Source organism: Saccoglossus kowalevskii, chromosome 5 (assembly GCF_978046115.1).
Source record: "Saccoglossus kowalevskii chromosome 5, keSacKowa6.1, whole genome shotgun sequence".
Classification (NCBI taxonomy): Eukaryota; Metazoa; Hemichordata; class Enteropneusta; family Harrimaniidae; genus Saccoglossus; species Saccoglossus kowalevskii.
Genome location: NC_140645.1, coordinates 35,066,010 through 35,088,333, shown reverse-complemented (window position 1 = coordinate 35,088,333; position 22,324 = coordinate 35,066,010). Strand labels below are relative to the sequence as shown.

Sequence of the window (22,324 nt, the reverse complement as noted above, 5' to 3'; positions counted from 1 at the left end):
GTACAACAGTTCCTTTGTTGTATTACATGACATGCGGACTGGGTCCTTCTGTGTGGGATTACAGCACTCGTCCTGAGGATCATGTTGTACAGATAACGCTGGGAGATTTAGAAAATTTTCAATTTTTAAAAAGTGTGAGTGGGCGTTATCACTTTCTTCAAACACTGGACGACCTTGGTATATCTATTTTACTGTTACCGCTCTATGAAATTACAAATGAGGAAAATAATATACTGATTCTCGATAACGTTGTTAGGTTTTTTGTCAATAATCGACGAAAACTTTCCACTAAGCTGTACATTACGACTACTCAAGATCAGCTGTCAAGCAGGCAAGTCATTCCACGCTACTAAGAACTGTTGTTTTGCATGCTACTATAATTGTACCAAAAAGTCAAACACTGCGAAATATGTTCTTGTAACCGCACTCTGACATATACTATTGTGACATTAACCATTTGAAAAAGCACATCAACTCATATACGGAGGTTCCGCTAATGCTACTTCTATTGTTTCCCGTTTTAGGCACCAAGAGCTGGCACTGTATCACAACAAGCAACACTGTCCAGATTTATTTGCCATATCACGCCTATTTTGTCAACATATCTACGGTATCAGATTTGATACGACATGAATGTAAAGTAGACCACATCTGGCGGCTGCGTAATCCCAGCACTAAGCGTTTTACTTGGAGGCGCCTAAGACGTAGGCTTATACCATGGAGGTAATAAGAATTGGAGGTTCTTATTACCTCCATGCTTATACAGAGCCGTTTAGATTATTTTTTAGTTAGTAGCTCGATTCAATTAGCAGTGAGTGTCTCAGACATTGTGTGCTTTCGGACCATTCTGCTATAACTTTAACCATTGGTGATGACCGTTGTAGACTTGGAACATCATATTGGAAATTCAATAATAGCTTTTTAGAAGATACAAGTTTTATTAATCTAATTCAGGATAAATTTTTAACGTGGGTTGACGAATTTGGACAAAATAACAGTATACTCTTGTGGGAATTTCTTAAATACAAAATCAAAAACTGTACAATGAAGTATAGCAAGTCAAAAGCAGTTGCCAGGAAAGATAAAATACGTGATTTGGAATATAAACTATCGGAATTAGATAAATTGATGTCAACCCGTTCAACTATTAATATTCAAAATGAGCTCGAAAACGCACAAAAAACAATTACAGGGGGGATATGCGTACATTACAAACGGAGCAATAATCCGTTCCCGTACAAGCTGGTACGAACAGGGTGAAAAAAATACAAAATTTTCCTTGGGTCTTTTGCGCCATAATGAAGACAAATCACAAATTTCTATGCTGATTGACAGTAACAAGAGATCTCTACATAATGCAAATGATGTTCAAGCAGAAATTAAACATTTTATGTTAATTTATGCCGCAGTAGGCGGATAAATCAATTAAATATGGACAATATATTTACAACCCACTCCAAATTAAATTCCATGGAAAGAGATTCATGTGAAGGCCCTATCACGATGAACGAGGCGTTTGAAGCGCTAAAGTGTTTACCAACCAATAAAGCCCTAGGTAATGATGGATTAAGTCCAAAATTTTACCGCACATTTTGGCCTCTAATTGGAGAAATTGTCTAAATTCCCTAAATACATATATGCATATATGCACGGTAAACTGAGCAACAGTCAACAACAGGGGGTTATTACACTCATCAAAAAGGGGGAAAGATAACAGATTTATCACAAACTGGAGACCAATAACCTTACTTAATACTGATTACAAAATTGCATCAAAATGCATTGCACGAAGACTTAATAAAATTTTTCCTAAAATTGTTAATGAAACTCAGTCAGCCTTTATTAAGGGTAGATCAATTGGGGACTGTGTACGCCTTATTGGACCAATTATGCATTACACCAAAGATACTAATCAACCAGGAATACTTATAGCCATTGATTTTCAAAAGGCTTTTGATAGCTTGGAATGGGATTTTATTTTCCACTCCCTTAACAGTTTTAATTTTGGCTCTTCCCTTATTAACTGGATCAAATTATTTTACAATAACCCCTCCAGCTGTGTGATGAACCGAGGTCTAAGCACTGGCTATTTTGATATAAGAAGGGGATTTAGACAGGGTGACCCGGTTCCGCCCGCCCTTTTTATTTTGTCACTTGAATTAGTTTTGAATTCACTGCGATGTGATGACTCTATTCATGGAATTCATATCCAGGGCAAGGAGGTTAAGTATTCTACATTTGCTGACGATCTAACCCGTTTTCTTTCGGACAAACTTTCCTGCATTAATTTGTTCTCCCTCCTTAACACGTTTTAGACATATTCAGGGTTACACGTAAATTATGACAAAACAGAGGCAATGTGGCTTGGGTGCTAGAGGTCTCGTACGGATAAACCATTTGGGGTTCTCCAATCAAAATTGTTGGTATATATTTTTTCTTACAGGTACGAGAGTGCCTATCTACTAAATATGGAAGCTCCTATTGACTCTCTTAATAAATGTTTGTATCTTTAGTCCTCACGTAGTCTAAGTCTTATTGGCAAAATTCAAATTATTAAATCACTGGTTATTCCAAAATTTCTCTATATATCTAATCTCATAATTGTCAAAATGGCGGATATTAAAAAAATAAATAATAAACTTCATAAATTTATTTGGAAAGGCCCAGACAGATTGCACGTAACACTTTGATTGGGGATGTTGGCCAGGGAGGTCCAAATATGCTGGACACTTTTGCTCTTTATCACGCTTTCATAGTTAAATGGGTCCAGCGCTTTCTTAATTCAAAAATTAATCATCCCTGGAAACTTTTTTATCACACTAACTGCTTCCCCCTGGTGGTTCCTTAATCTTTAGATGTAATTATAAAATTGAGCTATTACCTGTTACTCTACCCCCTTTCTATCACAGTCTATTGTGCAGTTGGTGGAAATTACAATGCCAGCAACCAGTTCAAACAGTTGCTAACAATATAATTTGGAATAACGCCAACATTCTCATTGATAACAAGTGTGTGTTATCTAGATTTCATTTTAAAGGGCATTATATCTCGGACCTTTATATTTCAAATGGAAAAATAAAAAATTGGACACAACTACAAGAAATTGGGTTTACTCTTAGACAATATCTCCTTTGGCACGGCATAATTTCCGCTATACTACCAGAATGGAGAGGATGTACCCCCTTTTTTTGTTAGACCAGAATTGCCTATTGGTTTGTATATTAACAACATATTTTGTCCATTGAATATGGTAACATGTAAAGTAATACGGAATGCTCTTTCATCTCTTTATTTTATTCCACCAAAATGTAAAGCTTATTTTCAGCAGTTGTTTCAATTAAATGAAATTAAGTGGGACATTATTTTCAAGTTACCATTTAGAGTTACCATTGAAACAAAACTCCAAGAATTCCAGTGGAAACTTAATCATAACGTTTTATTTACGAATACTATGCTTCACCGTATGAGACCTCCTCTCGTCACCTCTAGCCTTTGTTGTTTTTGCCATAATAGCGATGAAACTCTAACACATTTATTCGTTACATGCAACTATGTTACTGTCCTTTGGACATCAATATGTAATAGATGGGGTGAATTTTTAAATACCCCAGACACTTTCACAGATATTCAAATTTTGCTGGGCTATGATCAGTTCTCAAGTTTATTGAACCATATCATTATTATAACTAAACAAATTATTTATTCCTATAAATTAAATGGAACTTCACCTTCATTTCGTCTGGTAGAAAAAAAGTTATGGAAACAAAAGGAATAATGTATATGTAGTAAAAATAGCACTATCGAATTATGCAGGTGAAGTGGGGAAACTTTACCTAATGTTGGTGTGTGCATCTTACAATTTACAATCCACAAAATTATTTAATAAAATTGGAGTCTTCATTATTTGTTGTCTTTGTTTTGTTTTCTTTTTTTTACTTTTTTGTTTTGTTTATTACTGTATTTACTGTATTTATTAAAGTCCTGTAATGTTTTGTTTATGGGTAATAAAAAAAATATTTATCAAAAAAAAAAAAGATTATGTCATAGTGTCCATTTTCAAATGTTGAAAACGGTGAACGATTTCCTAAAACACCAATATGTTGTTGTTTCATTCATTACAACAAAACAAACATTTGCACTTTAAATTAATTGAAATAAATCCCCCCCCTGAGGTGCATCTGGAGGCCAATTGTTTATTTTATTTCTACCACAAAAACATACAACATGTATTTGGTTTGTGTTTTCTTTGATCAGATGTGAAGTAAAGAGGTCAAACGGGGAAAAATAATACTAGTACAATAACAACAAAATATTGTAGTGCTCAGTCTACTAGAATAATATGCTAGGCATATAATAATATAAGTGTTGTCGATGATCATGGTTATACACATCGATGTGTTAGATATTTAGTTGTACCACAAACAATATGACTCATAACATTTATATCCACTGTGTCTCCTCAATACTAGTATGATGTGTCACTACACTAAAATAATTGTTGATCAAAAGTGTTATACATTAATTCATTATAATTAATTAAGCGATTGGGCCTAAGTAAAAGAAATTAAATTAATTGACCGATATTTGATCCTCTATCACTTACAAAATTCACTTATTAATGTCAATTTATGGTTGTCAAATAGCACGCTTCTGTCGGGGCTTCTGTGAAGTAAGAAAGATATAGATATATCGTTAGACGCCCAGCCCAAAATGAATCGATGATATTGCCATTATATTATTCTGGATACAAGTCAGCATAATTTGTTGTAATTGATCGATTTAAATAAACTGTATTTATTTATTTATTTATTTATTTATTTATTTATAAATGAAATTTCATGAATACGATATTGATCGCTGTGTTCATGTGAGAAGGTTGACTCCTCATAAAAGGACCAACGCAAAGGATTGGATCACTGTTTTAAGAACATGTCTGCTTATAAACCATTGTGCACACACTGGTCGTCAGAGGTAACTGTCTTCGCTATATTCAAATTGCAACCCTACGGTTGCTGTGCCTTCATGTAAAAGGGACAGTCGTGAAGACAACTGATCGGCGAACTAGTTTCAAGTCATGCATCGACATTGTCGCCGTCTCAGTTGCCGGGACGCGTTCAAAACCACACGGTTCCGCAAGGTGAAGTTGTATTTATTCGCTGCGTCAATATGCCTTTGCTTTCTTGTTATATTGCTTCAATTGTTGAGTTGGTATTCCTCATTGAAGATGGCCGATCATGAACAGATGACAATATGGGTGACACAATCGGACAGAGAAAGCAGAAGTATTGAAACAGATCGACAATTGGTATTATCACGATTGCAGGAGTTGACTGAAAAGTTGTTGTTACCATGAAGAGGAAGTATAACTAACATCAACCGAACGAGGCGTGTCAGTGTTCTGAGAACGAAGACAGAATTCGTTCTAACAAAAGAAAATGCGGACATTGGAAGTCAAGTCAACCTGACCTTGCGAAAGATGGATAAACTCAAGATGAACAGGAACATGTACAAGCATTTGCCAAAGACACTTGAATTATCGCATTACAACACATGTAGTGTCGTTGAGAACAGTGGTATACTTCTAGGCAGTGGTTGTGGGAATGCTACTGACCATGCGCAGTTTGTGTTTAGGTGTAACCTAGCCCCAATTACACCATATATTAAAGACGCAGGGCGGAAAACCAGTCTGACAACGCTAAATAAATCAATTCTAGATAAAAGATATGGCGGGCTACATCGGTATAATCTAACGAGATTTGGCCGTGCTCTGAAAGATTACTCAGGATACATTTGGATACCTCTCCACTCGAATCTGGATCGCATTCCAGTCACGCTGACGGCCGCATACCTGCTACGAATTGGAGGACTGCAGGTGTTACTCATGAATCCAGATCACTATCTTGGAATGCAGAACTATTGGACTTCTCACGGTATCACGGGTTTTCTCACAACAGGTTTTTATATGACAATGGTTGCTATAGAAATGTGTGACACGGTTGACCTGTACGGATTTTGGCCTTTCAATACTACTGGCACTGGGAATGAAGTCAACTATCACTATTACGACGACTTCGTTGGCACAAAAGCTCACAATTTCTCGGCGGAATTCTCCGTTTTAAACAAGCTGCACCACGACGAAATCATCAGAATTAATATCAGAAAATGCCAGAACAGTGCAGTCAACAGTAATAATGTCTCAACTGAAAAGTCCACAAAAGTATAATAATGCTAACGACTGTGGAGTTTGTTGCGTGAACCGGCATTTATTAATAACACAATATTAATTTTAGTGCATCTTGTCATACCGTGTGAGAAGATTCCAATCCATACTATGTGTTGCTACCATGGCAACTGTTAGACCAAACGTTATTTCTGTGTCAAAATTCATCAGCCTCATAATGTTATAGAATAGATGCATTGCCATGCTGAAACAAGAAATCTATCCCATAGGCTCATGTACACTCGGTATCATGTGATTCTCTAGAATATTGAGATATCCAAATTAGTTGAGACGTTCATCACATTTACACACAAGTCAAACACCATTAGCGCTGAAACATTCCCATATCATAACACTGCCACCGCCGTATTTTACAGTTGGTACAAGACAGTTGTCGCGGTACGCTTCATGTTGTTGCCGGCGAACATATACGCGGCCATTGCTTCGAAACATCTCAAACTTTGGTTCATCCGACCACATCACTCGACTCTAACCCTCGTAGGCACACTGTGCGGGTTGTCAGTAGAGGTTAGTTTTAGCTTTCATTTCATTGCGTATTCTTGGTGCTGTTTTGAACCGATTTTGCATACTTATCCACAAAATTGTCTGATCTTTCCGCACTGTTGTCCATCTTGGTCGGCCAGATCTTGGTAATTTTGCCATATTTCCATACATTTCAATATTTGCCAGGTTATAACAAACACAACGCTCAGAAATCCCCAAAGAACGAGCTTTTGTACAATTATGCTGTGCTAAAATCTGACCCTTCATAAAATCCGTAATCTGTAAGGCTCGGGGCACATTAAATTCAAAATTTGCGCGATATTCACAAAATAGGCAGAGCTATCAATGCAAAGTTATGTAAACAGAGTGATAGTTGCTAACAAAGAAATTCCCGTCCTTTGACCATGACTGAATTGCGCTAGAATCGCGATCGGCGACTACAAATTCACAATATCATGAATATTTATAAAATGGGCGGGAAAATTACAATGTTAAACAATTGAACACTATTATGCAAATTGCTAATACCGTGTTAAAACTATCGGATTTTCGTGTCTGTATGATTGAGTGATGGTGCAAAATAATGAAATTGGTTAGTTAGAAGTGTCAATTTTTCAAATCGTGCACATCTCGACAATGCTTTTGATGTGTAGTGTATAATGAAGAAACATTAAATCCTTTTTTCCTTTTTCGAGTGTAATCAAATACATAATCGTTTATAATTCTAGTCGCACGATCTTCATTTCAAAAGTAGCCGATCCTAAATCATGAAAATCAGTCTATAACTAAATAACTAAAATTGCTATAAATACATTTTTAGGACACGAAGAATCATTAAAAATAGTTCCATAATGATTTTAATGGGAATCCAAGGTCCGTATCTCAAAGGTAAATACCTTCTCCTAAAACATTTAAAAATAGAATTCCATTACAATCAGATCAAAATCTCTCCAAAAATCTTATCGCTCGATTCTTGTTTCAATAACAACTGATTCTATAAAGCTAGTAGCAAGTCATGTTTATTATGACCGTACACTTTCAAACCATTCTGACTCGAACAACTTACAACAACACGCACAGGCGCACTAATACATATTTATGTGATGATGTCATAGTTAAGTCGCACAACAGAATCTTGCCCTCATCTGAATAATTCAGTTTATGGCTGCATCGTGTTCCATGTTCAAGTGATTGTCATAAATGTGGGAGTGTCACAGTGTAAGGCCTGGTTATTGTTATTGAGAGGGGCACCCACAGAACTCCCACTCGAGAGGGGGTCATTTCACCGCTAAAATGGGGTAGACAAGACAATAGTACTGGAAATAAAATACACACACCAAAATATCAAGTTAATGCTCCTGGCTTCATTACCTCTCAAAATAATTACAAGAAATAAGCACAGAATAATAAAATCAATAAATTCACTAAAATAGGGAATTGTTTAGGGAAGTGTGCATTGTTGATAACTCACAGTTCCAGGATGTGGAAAGTGATGACAGTAAATGACTTCTGCAACACAACGACTAAGAAATGCAAAAGTCTTGCTTGCAGGGGAACGCTGTTATTCTGGAGGGCACCACACAGTCACAATATCGCAGCAGCAACACACAGGGCAGACCACACATGTCCTCAGTTTAGCGAATTTATAGGAATAAATGGCCCTGATGCAAGTACACCACCTAGGTTTCCACATGAGCCAATCAGAATGTGGTCTTTCTAGCAGCTGTCTCACGTAAGGAACTCAGTAGATCGTAAACATTCTTTGTTATGTAAATCACAATCACACCTGACAGATTCCAATTGTCCTCCCAGAGATGTAAACATCCTTTGTTATGTAAATCACAAGCACACCTCGTAGATTCCAATTGTCTTTCCAGAGTAGTATGACTGTCAATCATATGTATTATCATACTGAATAATTATTGAAATCCAAAATGTGGCTCTCCAACGTATATGAAACCTGCGGCACCAATATTGAGCTGATGTAAGCAACCTATAAGTCGAAAGAAGGCACGATGGGGTTTGCCATGCAGGCCTTTCATTCGCGTATTAGCATATAGTTAACTTTGCAGTAGTACTGATAATAATTGAAAACGTTAACCTGTTCGGCAATAAGATAGACACAACCTAAAAGCAAGCTAGTAAATGGGGAAATAGTGGAAATAGCAGGTAGAAATTGAACAAGGATAGGTTGTTATGATAATGAGGTATATTGAATTTCGATTTCGTTTTTCAGGTTAAATATGGCGCAATTTCAATGGAAATTTAACACAGCACATGCATGTAGGACTCTGCTCGATAAAACACATTTTGTCTGGTATTTATTCGGCTGTGCATGACAAATATTATTGCTGCTTATCAATGATTAATCTTCACCAAGAAATTAGTTTGTACCTGAATTCCACTGTGATGAATTGTAAGATTTGCAAGTACACATGATCACAGTAATATATCGTTGTTTATGAACATGGATTCGTGTAATGCATATCATTAGTGATCCAAATATATCTTAGAATAATTAAAAATACGAACTCAAAAAACAAATAAAAAACTAGAGTGTGTAAAATAGTTTGATCATATATTGTGCACATCGTTCGACACACCCATGCCGTAGGACACACGTGTAAAATTACTACTCTAGTCTGGTACTAGTATGATACAAATTTACATATCTGTAATATTTATAACTTGTTCTCATTACTCTACTTATTATTTAATTATTTGTACACACGAGACTATTGAAAGATGGCACGTTCGTTTACATATTCCTGGTCTTAGTCTTATGAGCATGACAAAAACGATATAATGGCATATGTCAGGTGTTATGAATCAGCCTTAAGTCATACATCAGTTAGGAGGTTCAGTAAGCAGATGTGACCACTGCGAATAGTTACGAGTGAATGATGCAGCGGATTTAATTTTCAGGATTATTGTTAACAATGGTTTATAGAGCGACACTGAAATTCATTGCAAGTAAGTTGAAATCTAATATTGGGAAATACTTGGATATCGTGTTCTCTTCTGTTTCAAATGATTGACATAGTTGGCATACATATCATTAATGTGTTTTTATTCAGACTAAACGGCGTACATTATTCTTGTTGTAGATGTCTAAGACGGTTCTGTTGTTATTTTACACTCTGATCATGTGACTAAAACAGTAACGTAGTGTTTAGTCTCCAAATCATACATACATTGTTGTAGTCATTCAAAAAGTTAAATAACACTTCTCTACATTACCCAACACCATACTATTAATTACATGGGTCAGTCAGTGAGCGGGAATGTGTTACCTTACTAAACATATGTTTACGATTATGTATGTTAATACTCTTATATTATTATTATTACTGTTGAATTTCAGTTTTTTGGTTTGCTGCATTCACTGATATGGTCTTGAGCGCCGCAGCGAACGACTCAGGCACGTATTCTCTATATTCCTTTGTTATTGTCATTATCTTTATAACGCTGTAATTGTACAGCATCGAATAGTGTGCATAATATCTTTAAGTAATGCGAATTAAAAGATTACGCGTTATTTACAATTTTTTAGAGAGAACAAATGCAATAGTTTTCGCCACATTTATTATTATAGGCATTGAAAAAGGCGGGAACATTGATGCCATTTATTATATCGTCTGTTAAGTATCTTAACTACGGAGTATCCCAGAACAATTAGAGTACCTTCCCAACTCACTAATATATCTTATAATACCCATATCACCATATTCAATTAAAAGTACATATGCTTTGTTATTTATCACAAGAATGTACATTTCAATCAACCAGCAAATGATATAACAATTAGTTTACAATAATAATGAAATAATTAGTTAATAATCATGAAGATAAAACATTCTAAGTGAGACAGAATATAAATGAAACTGACACAATAATTCGGTGTTTTAGAAAAGTTATTTCCGCCATCACGTGTGCGAAGTCCCGGAAGGCCACTGAACTGTTGATAATGAATGCATACACGAAAGCTAGTGTACGACGTGTAGGAGCGTGATATATCAACATTGCATCAACATACAATTGGGTTATGGTCAGCTGCGGCGGCAACATCATCATCAATATACACCGATGATCAAACGTCTCAGCCTCGCATATAGTGGCCCTGACATTCGAAGAGCTAAAGCGTTAAACACAAAATATGGTAGTTACTGATTGCCATGAAATGCCAGGAAGTTTCAACGTACTGATTTACAGAATTATTATCGAATTGAAACATGAATTTGACGTTGCATTTTTATTAAGCAGATTGGCATATGGCATGAGAACGGCAATTGATTATTACCAATAAAATTGTAGGTGGGATCAGTTTTGCTTGGCAATTTATACATACAAAAAAATTACGAGGAAGTGAAGTTCTGCCCATAATCAGGAAGAAGCCATAAGTGTTCTAGACGCATTTTGAGGGCGTTATCCCGCTTTATATGTATGTGTCTGTAGGATGACAACAGAAATTATGTTTGTGCATCACTTTAGATTCACGCCCATTACACGCTAATTGAAGCCATTTTTGGACGGTTACTCTGACGCAGTGAGGTGCGCGTATAATAACAGTTGCAAGGTGGTTCAATTGTCTGAATTTCTTATTACCAAACGTTTCAGCGTGGTATTAAGAGTTTGTTTCCAGAGGTGGGTGATAACAAGGTGGAATATGGATGCACTTAAGGAGGTAATTCCTGGAATTACAATAGAGAGGGTTCAGGCCGAAATACAATATACAGTGTTTTCATGTTTCGTCTGATATTTCTGTGGTATTCTGCTGCTGTAACTAATGCAAGATTTGTTCCGAAATTCAGTGTGTTTTGTGCACTCCAGGGTTATTCGTTTTTTGCTGAAAACACCTATATTTTTCAATGGCAGAGTCGAACTAGTTTCACTCCCACTGGGAAATCTGCATTGTTGCTTGAATGAGAGCTTATTAAACACTTTGCCAGACCGGTGAAAGAGTATGTAACAGCCAATTTTAACAGCCTATCACGTGATTTTACTAAAAATGTCAACATGGAAAGGGGCTATTCCATTTTACGCAGGAATAATTGGGAGTAGAATATGTGAGGGATAGTATCAACAGAGATGTGTATACTGAAAAGTAATATCTATCCTTCTTTTGCATCTCCGAGCATTTCTGTTTTAATATACTGGTTTGAAAATGTTGAATTTGCATGATTTGCGATGTGTTTTTTTTACTGAAACTCCCCTATTGATTGAATCCCGGGTTTGAAGGAGAACGACACACCACGTGATTCGTTTGAATACAATGGTGAAGGGTGCAGATAGGCCGCCGTCCGATCTCGATGGAACGTTTGCTAGGGCGTATTCCGCAGTTATTTCCAACCGTTTTGTGATAGTATTTTCTAGATTGGAGGCAGCATTTACATTCCATTCAAAGTTCAAAGGCGTTGGGATTACATTGATACCGTGTAACAATGTCGGCGCCGGTGATCTCTTACCGGTGTGCAACGTAGCCAAAATAAACATCATGATCATTTGAACACTGTTAATACAAGACTTGTAGGAGGTAATAAATTTGGAGCGAAAGTATTCAAAAAACTGTTTTTGGCAGTTGCCATGGTAGCGGTGGGCCAGGATTGTTTTTCCAATTAGTGACGGTACGACCTGCCTGTCAAGTAACAAAATTAGCCAAGCCAAAACAAATCTCAGAAGAGTTAAAAGCCGTTGCTGGTGAAAAGTTATCCCAACGTTGGGGTCAATTTTCTCGGTAACGAAAATAGACATAAAAAAACAGTAAATTGTTGCCCACACTTAAGCTGAGTAGAATGAGCTACGTCCGTGCTTTTTAATCATAGAAATGTAGGGTGTGATACATTTGGCGTGAAGGTATTCACAAGATCAGTTTTTGGCTGTTGCCATGGAAACGATGGCCAGAATTTGTTTTCTGATTTTACAACCTAACTAGAGTGAAGGTGTGACTTGCCTGCTAAGTTTGAACCAAATCGGCCCAGCCAAAAAAATCACAGAAGAGTTAAAAAGCCATTCCCAGTGAACAGTTACCCTAACTTTGGAGTCAAATTTCCCATTAATGAAAAAAAGAGATCAAAAATTCAAATAGTAACTTTGTGCCCACACTCAAGCTGAGTATAATAAGCTATGTCTGATGTGTTGTATCCCAAATTTCTAGGAGGAGATATATTTAGCGCGAAGCTATCCAAAAAACAGTTTTTTGGCTGTTGCTATGGCAACAGTGGGCAACAGTTTTTTCCCAGATTTTTGTCTAATAACTAGGGTGAAGGTGTGACCTACCTGCTAAGTTTGAGCGAAATCAGCCAACTCAAACAAATCACAGAATAATTAACACGTTAAAACACTGGAAATCACACACACACACACACACACACACACACACAAAAGTGATATTAAGGGCAATCCTAGTGGAGCGGATCGCCAATACCATGGTCATTTGCATATTGACCTTGAAAATACCGAAGACATTATTGCATAGGTGATACGCAAATTAGTTTTAGTCAAAATAAGTGACTGCCTAGAAGTACCATTACTGTTGTTCAAGTATATTCATGTACCCAAGGGTAAAATTATTATATCGTACTTCTAAATATTTTTTATTTCTGCTATGTTTCGAAAAACGCTACTCTTGAAAGGACTACTTTGTATGGGGTGTGGAAATACCGATTTTGATTTTCGGGACGTGTTATGATAGCGACTTCACTTTCGCACATTCCAATCCCACGCCGTTGCACTATTTTTTAGAATCAACAATTTGCATGTTTAGGGTGGATATTATAAACATATCTTACAGGAATTTTATTAATACTATTAGATTGTTTACTTATTGTATTTAGTAGTGGCGACTTCGCAAGGCTTTAACCGTGAGACACAACCCTGGTAATCACGCGATCGTTCCAACGACTGCAGCGATTGGCTGGTCGCATGGTTACTCTGCCAACGCCTTAGAGATTTTACTTTTAATATAGAGTTTGTAAACTTTTGTATGCTTTACCATGCTTTAATCTCATAAAATCTGATATTCGTTACACGTGAAAGATAGAGTTAGAAATTTCAAATAGAAGACATACAATGTCCATTTTCCTTGACAAGTGGGGAGACTTTAATTGTTAATGGGTTCCCACAACTGGTAACGGGTATGCAGTGTCTATTTTGTATGGGTTGTATTAGCTGTGACATTTTTTGTATCTTAACATTGGGCTGTAACCTAATTTCTATTGTACGCAATAAAGACAAATAGTTAAGTATGAATAAAAAAAAACTTTTGTAAAAGGAGGGAGAGAACGAGAGAACGGTGCAGCGAAGGGTTACTTGTGTGAATAAAGCTGGACTGTAATCTGTAATGAACTTGTGCGTATTCATTTGGGTCGAATCTGGTACCTCTACGTGTGAGTGACATCAGCAAAGCGAGACGAAGTTCCCTGATCCCTGAACACAACGCTTGTGTTCACAACAGACGAATTAAAATAAATTACAGTACATATGTAATAATGTGGATTACTTCATTTTCACTGTAAACATTTTTCCGTTAAAATAAATCCCAGTGAAAATGCAATTGCCCTCATACTCTATTGAGACTTGACACAGCACAGTGAAAATTGGATTCACACGTAATGCTTGAGAATCTTGCATCGAAAATATATTAAGTGAAATTCTATGTGACTTCATGAGAGTTGGAAATGAACAAATTATATGACACCCGACCCTACCAATCCATACACAATGTAAACTACACCCAAAAACATTCTTTCACCAGTGTATTCTATTTGACTTCAGGAGAAATTGAAATAAACAAATTATTTGACAACGAACTTAATTATGAATTTCAGCTTCTAGTTCAGCACTGATTGAATAAACTACCTCGTCTTTATGCCAACTTGAAGTTATTAATTGCCCACATCAGTGACTTGATGTGAAATTCACTTGCTATTAATTGCATGGGAGTGCCAGTCTTTTATTTTCTATTGTAATGCCAATTTCTTGTGATTACTCGGAACATGAAGCTGTAACCACATACCTTCTAGGTGCTGTAACTAAATCCTGGTATAAGCACTGGTTAGGCAGGTTTGAACTATGCATGTGAAGCCAGCTGAGAGGTATATCCAATCCTATAGATTTCTCATTGTTTGGTAACTATTTGCTGCAAATGCAACAAAAATCAATATAAAAATATTAACCACACAGCATTCTACAGGTTACTTGTTTTAGTTTATGTGTTCGTGCCACGCCTGTAATTTATATTGTTTTATTTTTATAAGATATATTTTGTTGTCGTTTTTATTTCTTATATCCAGTATGTGAGAATGGTTGGAAATATTTTGACGGTCAATGCTACTGGTTCAGTAATTCGATGAATATCATACTTGACTGGTATTCAGCTAGAGACAAATGTGAAATAATGGATAGCTTGCTTACGTCTATCGACGACGAGGCAGAAGAAAACTTTATTTTTTACATACTCAACCGCATATTACCTTATTCTAGAAACGTATGGATTGGGGGATCGGATACCCAGGTTAGCATTATATATCTTATCTCATGAATGAACCTACAATATCAAATTTATTGTAGCTCTTTTATTTGCATTATCACAACCGATTTCAATATTAGCTTATCCAGTAGCGATCATATCTGTTTCTGAATCTGTAAGATTTCTATGGCTGTGCTAGCTCGCGAGCATGGTGAGTTGTTTATCGTGAATTAAATTGTCCTGATGGCCAGACCCAAAAACTGTAACCTGTAACATCATTGAGCAAGACATCTCACATCACTTCACAATAGTTGCAATCTAGCGATAATCAACAATCTTGTTGACAATATTTTGCCGACCAATGACAACTTCACATTTCTCGGAATTGTGTATGTGAATTAAATCACGAAGTTTAATACCCAAAAAAATGCCATATGAGGTGCGGTTTCTACCCAATTTCTGGATTGATCATATTTAATTCGCAAATGTATTATTATTATTATTATTATTATTATTATTATTATTATTATTATTATTATTATTATGTGTTCTAGTATGTCCTCTTGATCTGCTGTTTTACAGTCCTAATGCCGGGTCTTATTATTATTATTATTATTATTATAGTGATTACATTGTTGATATATCTTTGGCTGAAACAGACACATTTTTGTTCACTGACACTGCCAAAATATAATAAGTTTAGTGCTTACCTAACTACCGGCCCATATACAAAATACAAAATATTTCGTAGAATATCACTGTACAAATCAACATATATTCATCCTCGACTAAATTAGCACGACAAACTTTACAGATCTTTTCCGTTGAAGGAAATCTTCAATTCTAAGGGGTAGAACCCCACACCAAAATGCGGACAAGTATCAATTTAAAGATAAATATCCCTCCGGTTGTAAGGCATTCTTGAAATCAATGTAATTACGTAATTTTGGTTTCAATGACATAGGCTCGCAGTACAAAAAAGAAAAACGTCCTTTCTACCTACTGCTTGAGCTATCCAGTCGTACCAGAAACTACTAATGTGTTTTATAGCCGTTGCCTAGTCGTGGAAACCGTCATTTCCAATTATAGCTTTTTGCAATATTTTGTATGTACCTTTTCAATTTAGTCGTAGTATTGGAATCCCCAAATCTCAGATTCGTAACACAAAATAGGAAACGAATAATTGAATCAAATAATTTGAAATTGATGTCAAAATTAATCCCATTAAATTTAACATGAAGGAAGCCGATGAAGGAATAGAAACTGCTTTAAACCAAATGTTCCTGGAAGAAAGCACGAGACATATAATATTCATAATAGGAAACATCCTCTACTTTCCTTCCCTCATGGTACCACTTTTCGTTTCGTGATACGTGACCGCACTCGCGAAACACTTTTTTTTTGTAAATTAACTTTATACACCACTTGCGATAAAATATTAATCCATTAAGCAACATGATCGTGTTAATACAGATGCGGTTCAAAACTAAGTGAAGTAAAAAGTAAAATGCACAAGGACTATCAACCCATAACGAAGCAAAAACAAGTAAACACATATAATATTTGTAGTCGTGAATCTTTGCATTTATACTGATATACGAAATAGTGTAAAGACACCGCTACTAGCAAGGATGACGCGTCAATTACGTCATGAGTTTGCTGTGAAAGCTATAAAGCAAGAATACCCCACGTACATTGATTTTTCCCATAACATTTGCAATAGTTTTAACATTGCTTACAATAACAATTAATATGCTCCTCGATATTACCATCACTATGGAAGGCGGTATATATATATATTAAGCTAGATTATTATGTCGAGTAGAAACGTAAGTCTCACAGTGCCAGACACAAGATGACTAGATTGAGACTAATGCTATAATGTCCGCATACTCTTTCTAGATAGAAGGTCATTGGATATGGCATGGTGGACAAGAAATGCAATATACAAACTGGAATGCGGGAGAACCGAATGACAAATACAATAATGAAGACTGTATGCAGTTTAGTCTGGCTTTATCAAATTGGAATGACCAAACTTGCAGTGAAATATTTTCATTTGTATGTGAAAAACCAGCGTCACATTATGGTAGGCATAATATTTAAATAACAAATGATAACATGTGTTCGGTAAACATCGATACAATTTATCAAGCAACTGACTATAGAATGTACGTGTTTGATTTCAGAAATTGGCCAACATGTTTCAATTTTATTTTTTGATTCGTCGACCGCCAATATCTCGCATGCACCTACAAACATGTCTGAGACATCCATCTGTACGTGGATTTTAATCCGTATACAGTCAAGTAGTACTATCCTATCGTATACTAATGGTGTACACAGTTTGAAATTGGTGAAATCTAATGATCTTGAAATATGTGTCAACCATCGATGTGAACCACTGACAAACAGTATAATATATGGATGTGTCTATCACATCTGCATATTATGGATAGCACAGGAAGGGCACGTGGAGTTGTATATTGATGGATTACTGAACACCATCATGAATGTGAATGAATATCATACGTTATCTCGTGATGGATATTTAACTTTTGGTAATCAAATGACAACAGACGAGTCATTCCACGGGGAGATTACTTCCGTTAACATTTGGAGCAGACGCTTGGCAAGTAGCGATATGTTGCAAATGGCTGATAATTGCAGCAACACTGGTTGGTATGGTGATATTATTGCATGGAGTGATTTCAAAATACGGAATGTACATCACGTTGTGATCAAAGACGCTGATAACTGCGGTGAGCAATAATATATCCCTCGCATCATATGGATGTATAGTATAACTTTAGTTTCTGTTGTTCACAAAATCCAGATAAAATATACCACTTCCCGCATTATACACAATTCACAAATCCTGTCATAAACTGTTAGCCATCAGTATTATGGTAAAAACGTCTCATTATATCTCAATATTTTATTTGGTAACTTGTGGGGGTAAACATGTACTTCAATGTAGTTATGAAATTAGTATTAATTTATTGTTTACACGAAATATTTGAAATTTGTCATGTTTCTTTTCATGAAACGGTGAAATTGTGTAAATAATTGTAATTTTCAGGCATAAAACAATATTTTATGCGGAATAACAAAGTTGTTGATGCATGTATCCAAATGATTAATATTCAATCTCCATAGTTTTCAATGCATTCCGAAATATGAAATATTCTTTGTGAAAACGCAAACAGATGATCCGCCCTAGTAAACATTCAAAAACAGTTACTAATTTGTTGTGTTCCCATTATTAAATTGATAAGAAGATGACTTTAAGTCACTCATGTGACATATGTAAACTTTTTCAAGAATTCAAGAATTTAGAACTGAGGTATGGTTCTCTGTGTAGAACACTGGCAACATTTATCTGTACGTAGGTTGAAATCAGTGCTTACAATTCATAGCAATGAGATGATGTGATACTTGTGTTTCAAGTGTAAGCATAATCGACCCTGGTATGCCTGAGATACAGATAATGACGGCCACACGCGCGCTTAAATCTAACTGGGATTCATTGTCTAATACGACATACATGCTTATCATAGATTGTAATGTAATGTGGCTTGAATTTGAAGACTCCTTATATTGGGTCAGTACTGACACAAACGACTGGTTTTCAGCAAAAAGGCAATGTGAAAACATGGACAGCTATCTTGTGAGCATCAATACTAAAGCTGAGAATGAGTATATCTTTGACATAATTAAAGCTGATCGGAGTGATGAGTGCTTATTGAGCTGGTGGCTTGGTGGGACAGATCGTATAGTAAGTTACTGATATTGATATTAATTTAATAATGTACTTCCAAATACATATGATGACAACATATATTTACTCAGAATGCGTATACATATGTAATATACATCTCACGAATGGTTATATTTACTCACAGGGTTAAGCAAGTCAATTAATGACATTTTTCTAGAAACAAATTCTGTGGCATGTGTATTTTTATTATATAGAACTAAAACACATAAACACACACTGTATAGATATCCTTGAAACGTTAATGTGTACTGTTGTTGACAATTAGAAAATGTGTGCAAAGTTTGAAGTCTCTAATTATTATATTCTGGCAGAAGTAAGCGGATATTCTACTCTTTACCTCGTGCCTATTGTGACATACTTCCATTCAATAGCAAACAATTTTCATTCAGCACCCATTGTCTTCAAGAATAGTACTATTTCCTTCTTCTAAACAGTCCTAATTTACTAGTTTTTCTTTTCTAAGTAATGTTTCCTTACCGAACAAGGCTCTAAAATTAACCATTAATTCTCGTTATCATATATGAATGGATGCATTAACTAAGCGTAATGTATCGTGACTGCACTTTGCATACAAATACATATTATTATTTATGACCTGCAATCAATCCATGCGCCCTGTTTATAATTAACAAACTCAAAAAGGTTTTACGGAAATAATAGGTATATCAGTGGAGTAAACACGGATTTTTAAACATAAATATGATTTGAAATATCATTTATCATTTGGATAATAGTAAAAGTCACCATGAACGGCAATCTTATAGGTTGCGGGTCAATGGGTATGGGCTGATGGCACCAGCATCAGTTACACAAATTGGCGTTATGGAGAACCAAACAATCACATTGGAATTGAACATTTTATTGAGATAATTTGTGCGAATTCGAAATGGAATGACGTCCCTGGCACAATGGCGCATAAATACATATGTGAAAAGTCTAAATTGATTGGTAAGTATGTTGGTCTCATGAACCATTGTCTTGGTCATGTTACATACTGTCGTTGTCATGTAATTATTGCTTATTTACCTTAAACAGAAAAATGGGTATTCTTCGTAAAGTTTAAATTTTGAATAACTTATATTCGATGTTTATTTCCAGCTTCAAAATTTGATAAATATGCACTTTGATTTAGTGACTGGAGATCACATGTCAGAAACAAAACAATGATATAACTATCTGTGAATATTTTATCTGATGAGTTGATGGCAATAACACACACAAATAAATTAAAGAATGTTGTCAGCTGCAGAGACGGTGAATGCACTGATACGTTGGTCCATTTATATGACAAAAAAATAGTTCAATCAAGTTATGGCTAATACAGACAGTTAAACGGTAAAAAGAAATATATATATAAATAGCACTTGCTCTGTTTGATGTCTTGCTACTCCTTATTCAGAAATATGCATTGTAATTGTTCTCACACAAAAAAGACAATGAACGAATGAGCCATAGCCTTCCACCAAGTATCAATGTTTGACAATAGGGACTATAGATGAATAGCATTTCACCCAGCTTAAACACCCAGTTTTGTAGATATAAAATTCATTTGTTAGCTGCGATACGGATTAATATACATAAACGGCTGTCTCATATTGCCTTAGAAAACAATCATTGTTGCCTATAGTCTCTGCCTCATCTCAGAACCACATCCTGTTAATTTGGTTACCAATGGGAGTTTGTGACCTCAACTGTGGAGTATTTTGAAGGTTTATTGTGAGGCCAGCAATAAACCCCTATAAGCCAGAATAAACATAAGTGGTCCACATATCTAGGGTGTGTTACTGGTCTGAATAGGATTCTTAAGCATTATTATAAGACATATAACACGCAAAGATATCCACAACATGCAGGAATTGGTGTAATAGGAAGTTATGCTGATCCATCACCATGGCAGTGCCTAGTATAACTTGCCAGTGCCTAATTTGTTAAGCATCCCGGGACTAGTAAATTGTGCTCTGGTTTCTAGGTGGTGCTGAAAAAAAGCTGAATATTAACCAGTTCTTGTGCCATAATGGATATGCTTACTGGATACGAAAGTACATCAGAGTCTATAGATTAGGGCGATAAGATCCTCACATATCAGGTTATTGATATGAACCATGCGGCTAGTATCATGGCTAAACAAAGAAATAGCTGGGTAAAAGATCCCAGTCAGCCTCCCTGACAACGTTCAGAAGACCTTTATAGGACATCGTTGTGGTAGCCTCTCGACAAGGATATATTGTTAGCAGCAACATTAAATGATGCTACCTAGTCAGCTTTCGAGTGAATGGTGAGACCAAACAACTTCCCTAGCTTGTTGGGTACCCCATTAACATATGACTCAGGTCCCAATCAATTACCTCTTCATTAAGATAGCAGCATCAGCTTTGCAGAAATGAAAATTTCTAAGCACACCAACCTGGCATGTTTTAGGTGGGGTCAAGGCATGGGAAGATTGCAGCTAGGAAACATGTGTATGTTGTCTGTACCATTTGTATCAGCAGTTTAATGGGCCCAACGGGTGTGCAAGCTTGCAGTGCGCTTTAAAACATGCGTAATATCTACCAAATTTAGAATATTGTAGCTAGGCCAAATAGACGACTGAATCAACTGTGCCAAACGATGTTCTGTCTTGACGCTGGCTTTTTCTGAAGCAGTGATCAGAGTGATATGCCACCTAATAGGATGGGTCAGAAGTTTACTACTTTGAGTAGGCTATTTTTTTCTATTTCGCAGTGACATGTTTGGAGTATATACATCAGTTTGTGTAGGTAACCTGTCAACCAGCATCATGCATCATGCTCAGTTTTAAGTGCATGTTTTTAACTTGGCAGTTGAATTATTACAGGTCTAAGCTATATCAAACCATTGTGCAGCAGGTGTCTGTGGGCCCACAATCCTAAAGATGCATAGAAGTATGATGTGGACGGCACGAATAAGCAACCACAAAATTGGTGGTTTAGTACTTAGCATGTGAGAACATGGTCCGATCACAGGTTGATATAAGTTGGCACCACAGCTGAATTAATCTACAAGGTGGTTCAACGAACAGATAATACAACACAGGTTCATCAGCCTTGGTGACTGAGTATTTATGCTGGTACACCTGGAGGGACCACATTGGATCAGATGGCCCCAGCTTGCCAGACTGGTAGCAGTAATGAACATCAACACCTGACGAAGACTTTCATTAGCTTTTACTTTCCAAAACTGAGATGACCAGGAAAAATAGAGAAGCTTTTTGTTTTTGTTTTTTAGGGCATTCTCGAGTTAAACATTAAATTATGCTGCGAGTCATATTTGATGGTTCGATAGACCTGCTTATACGCCCACACCAATACTATTGTTCAATTATTTGGCTTGATGC

At 36.1% G+C, this 22,324-nt stretch overlaps 1 protein-coding gene across 1 annotated transcript; it reads left to right on the top strand.

The window, feature by feature from the left end:
• The first annotated feature begins 5,476 nt into the window (after nucleotides 1-5,476).
• LOC100368398 (alpha-N-acetylneuraminate alpha-2,8-sialyltransferase ST8SIA3-like) lies at nucleotides 5,477-6,223 on the top strand. The gene has a single exon (XM_002742009.1). It carries the CDS (start codon nucleotides 5,477-5,479, stop codon nucleotides 6,221-6,223), a length of 747 nt encoding a protein of 248 aa, XP_002742055.1.
• Nucleotides 6,224-22,324: the final 16,101 nt, after the last annotated feature.

Bases quoted from the DNA above. Each gene is read 5' to 3' on its own strand.
- LOC100368398 (XM_002742009.1), top strand. From the start codon at position 5,477: ATGGATAAACTCAAGATGAACAGGAACATGTACAAGCATTTGCCAAAG.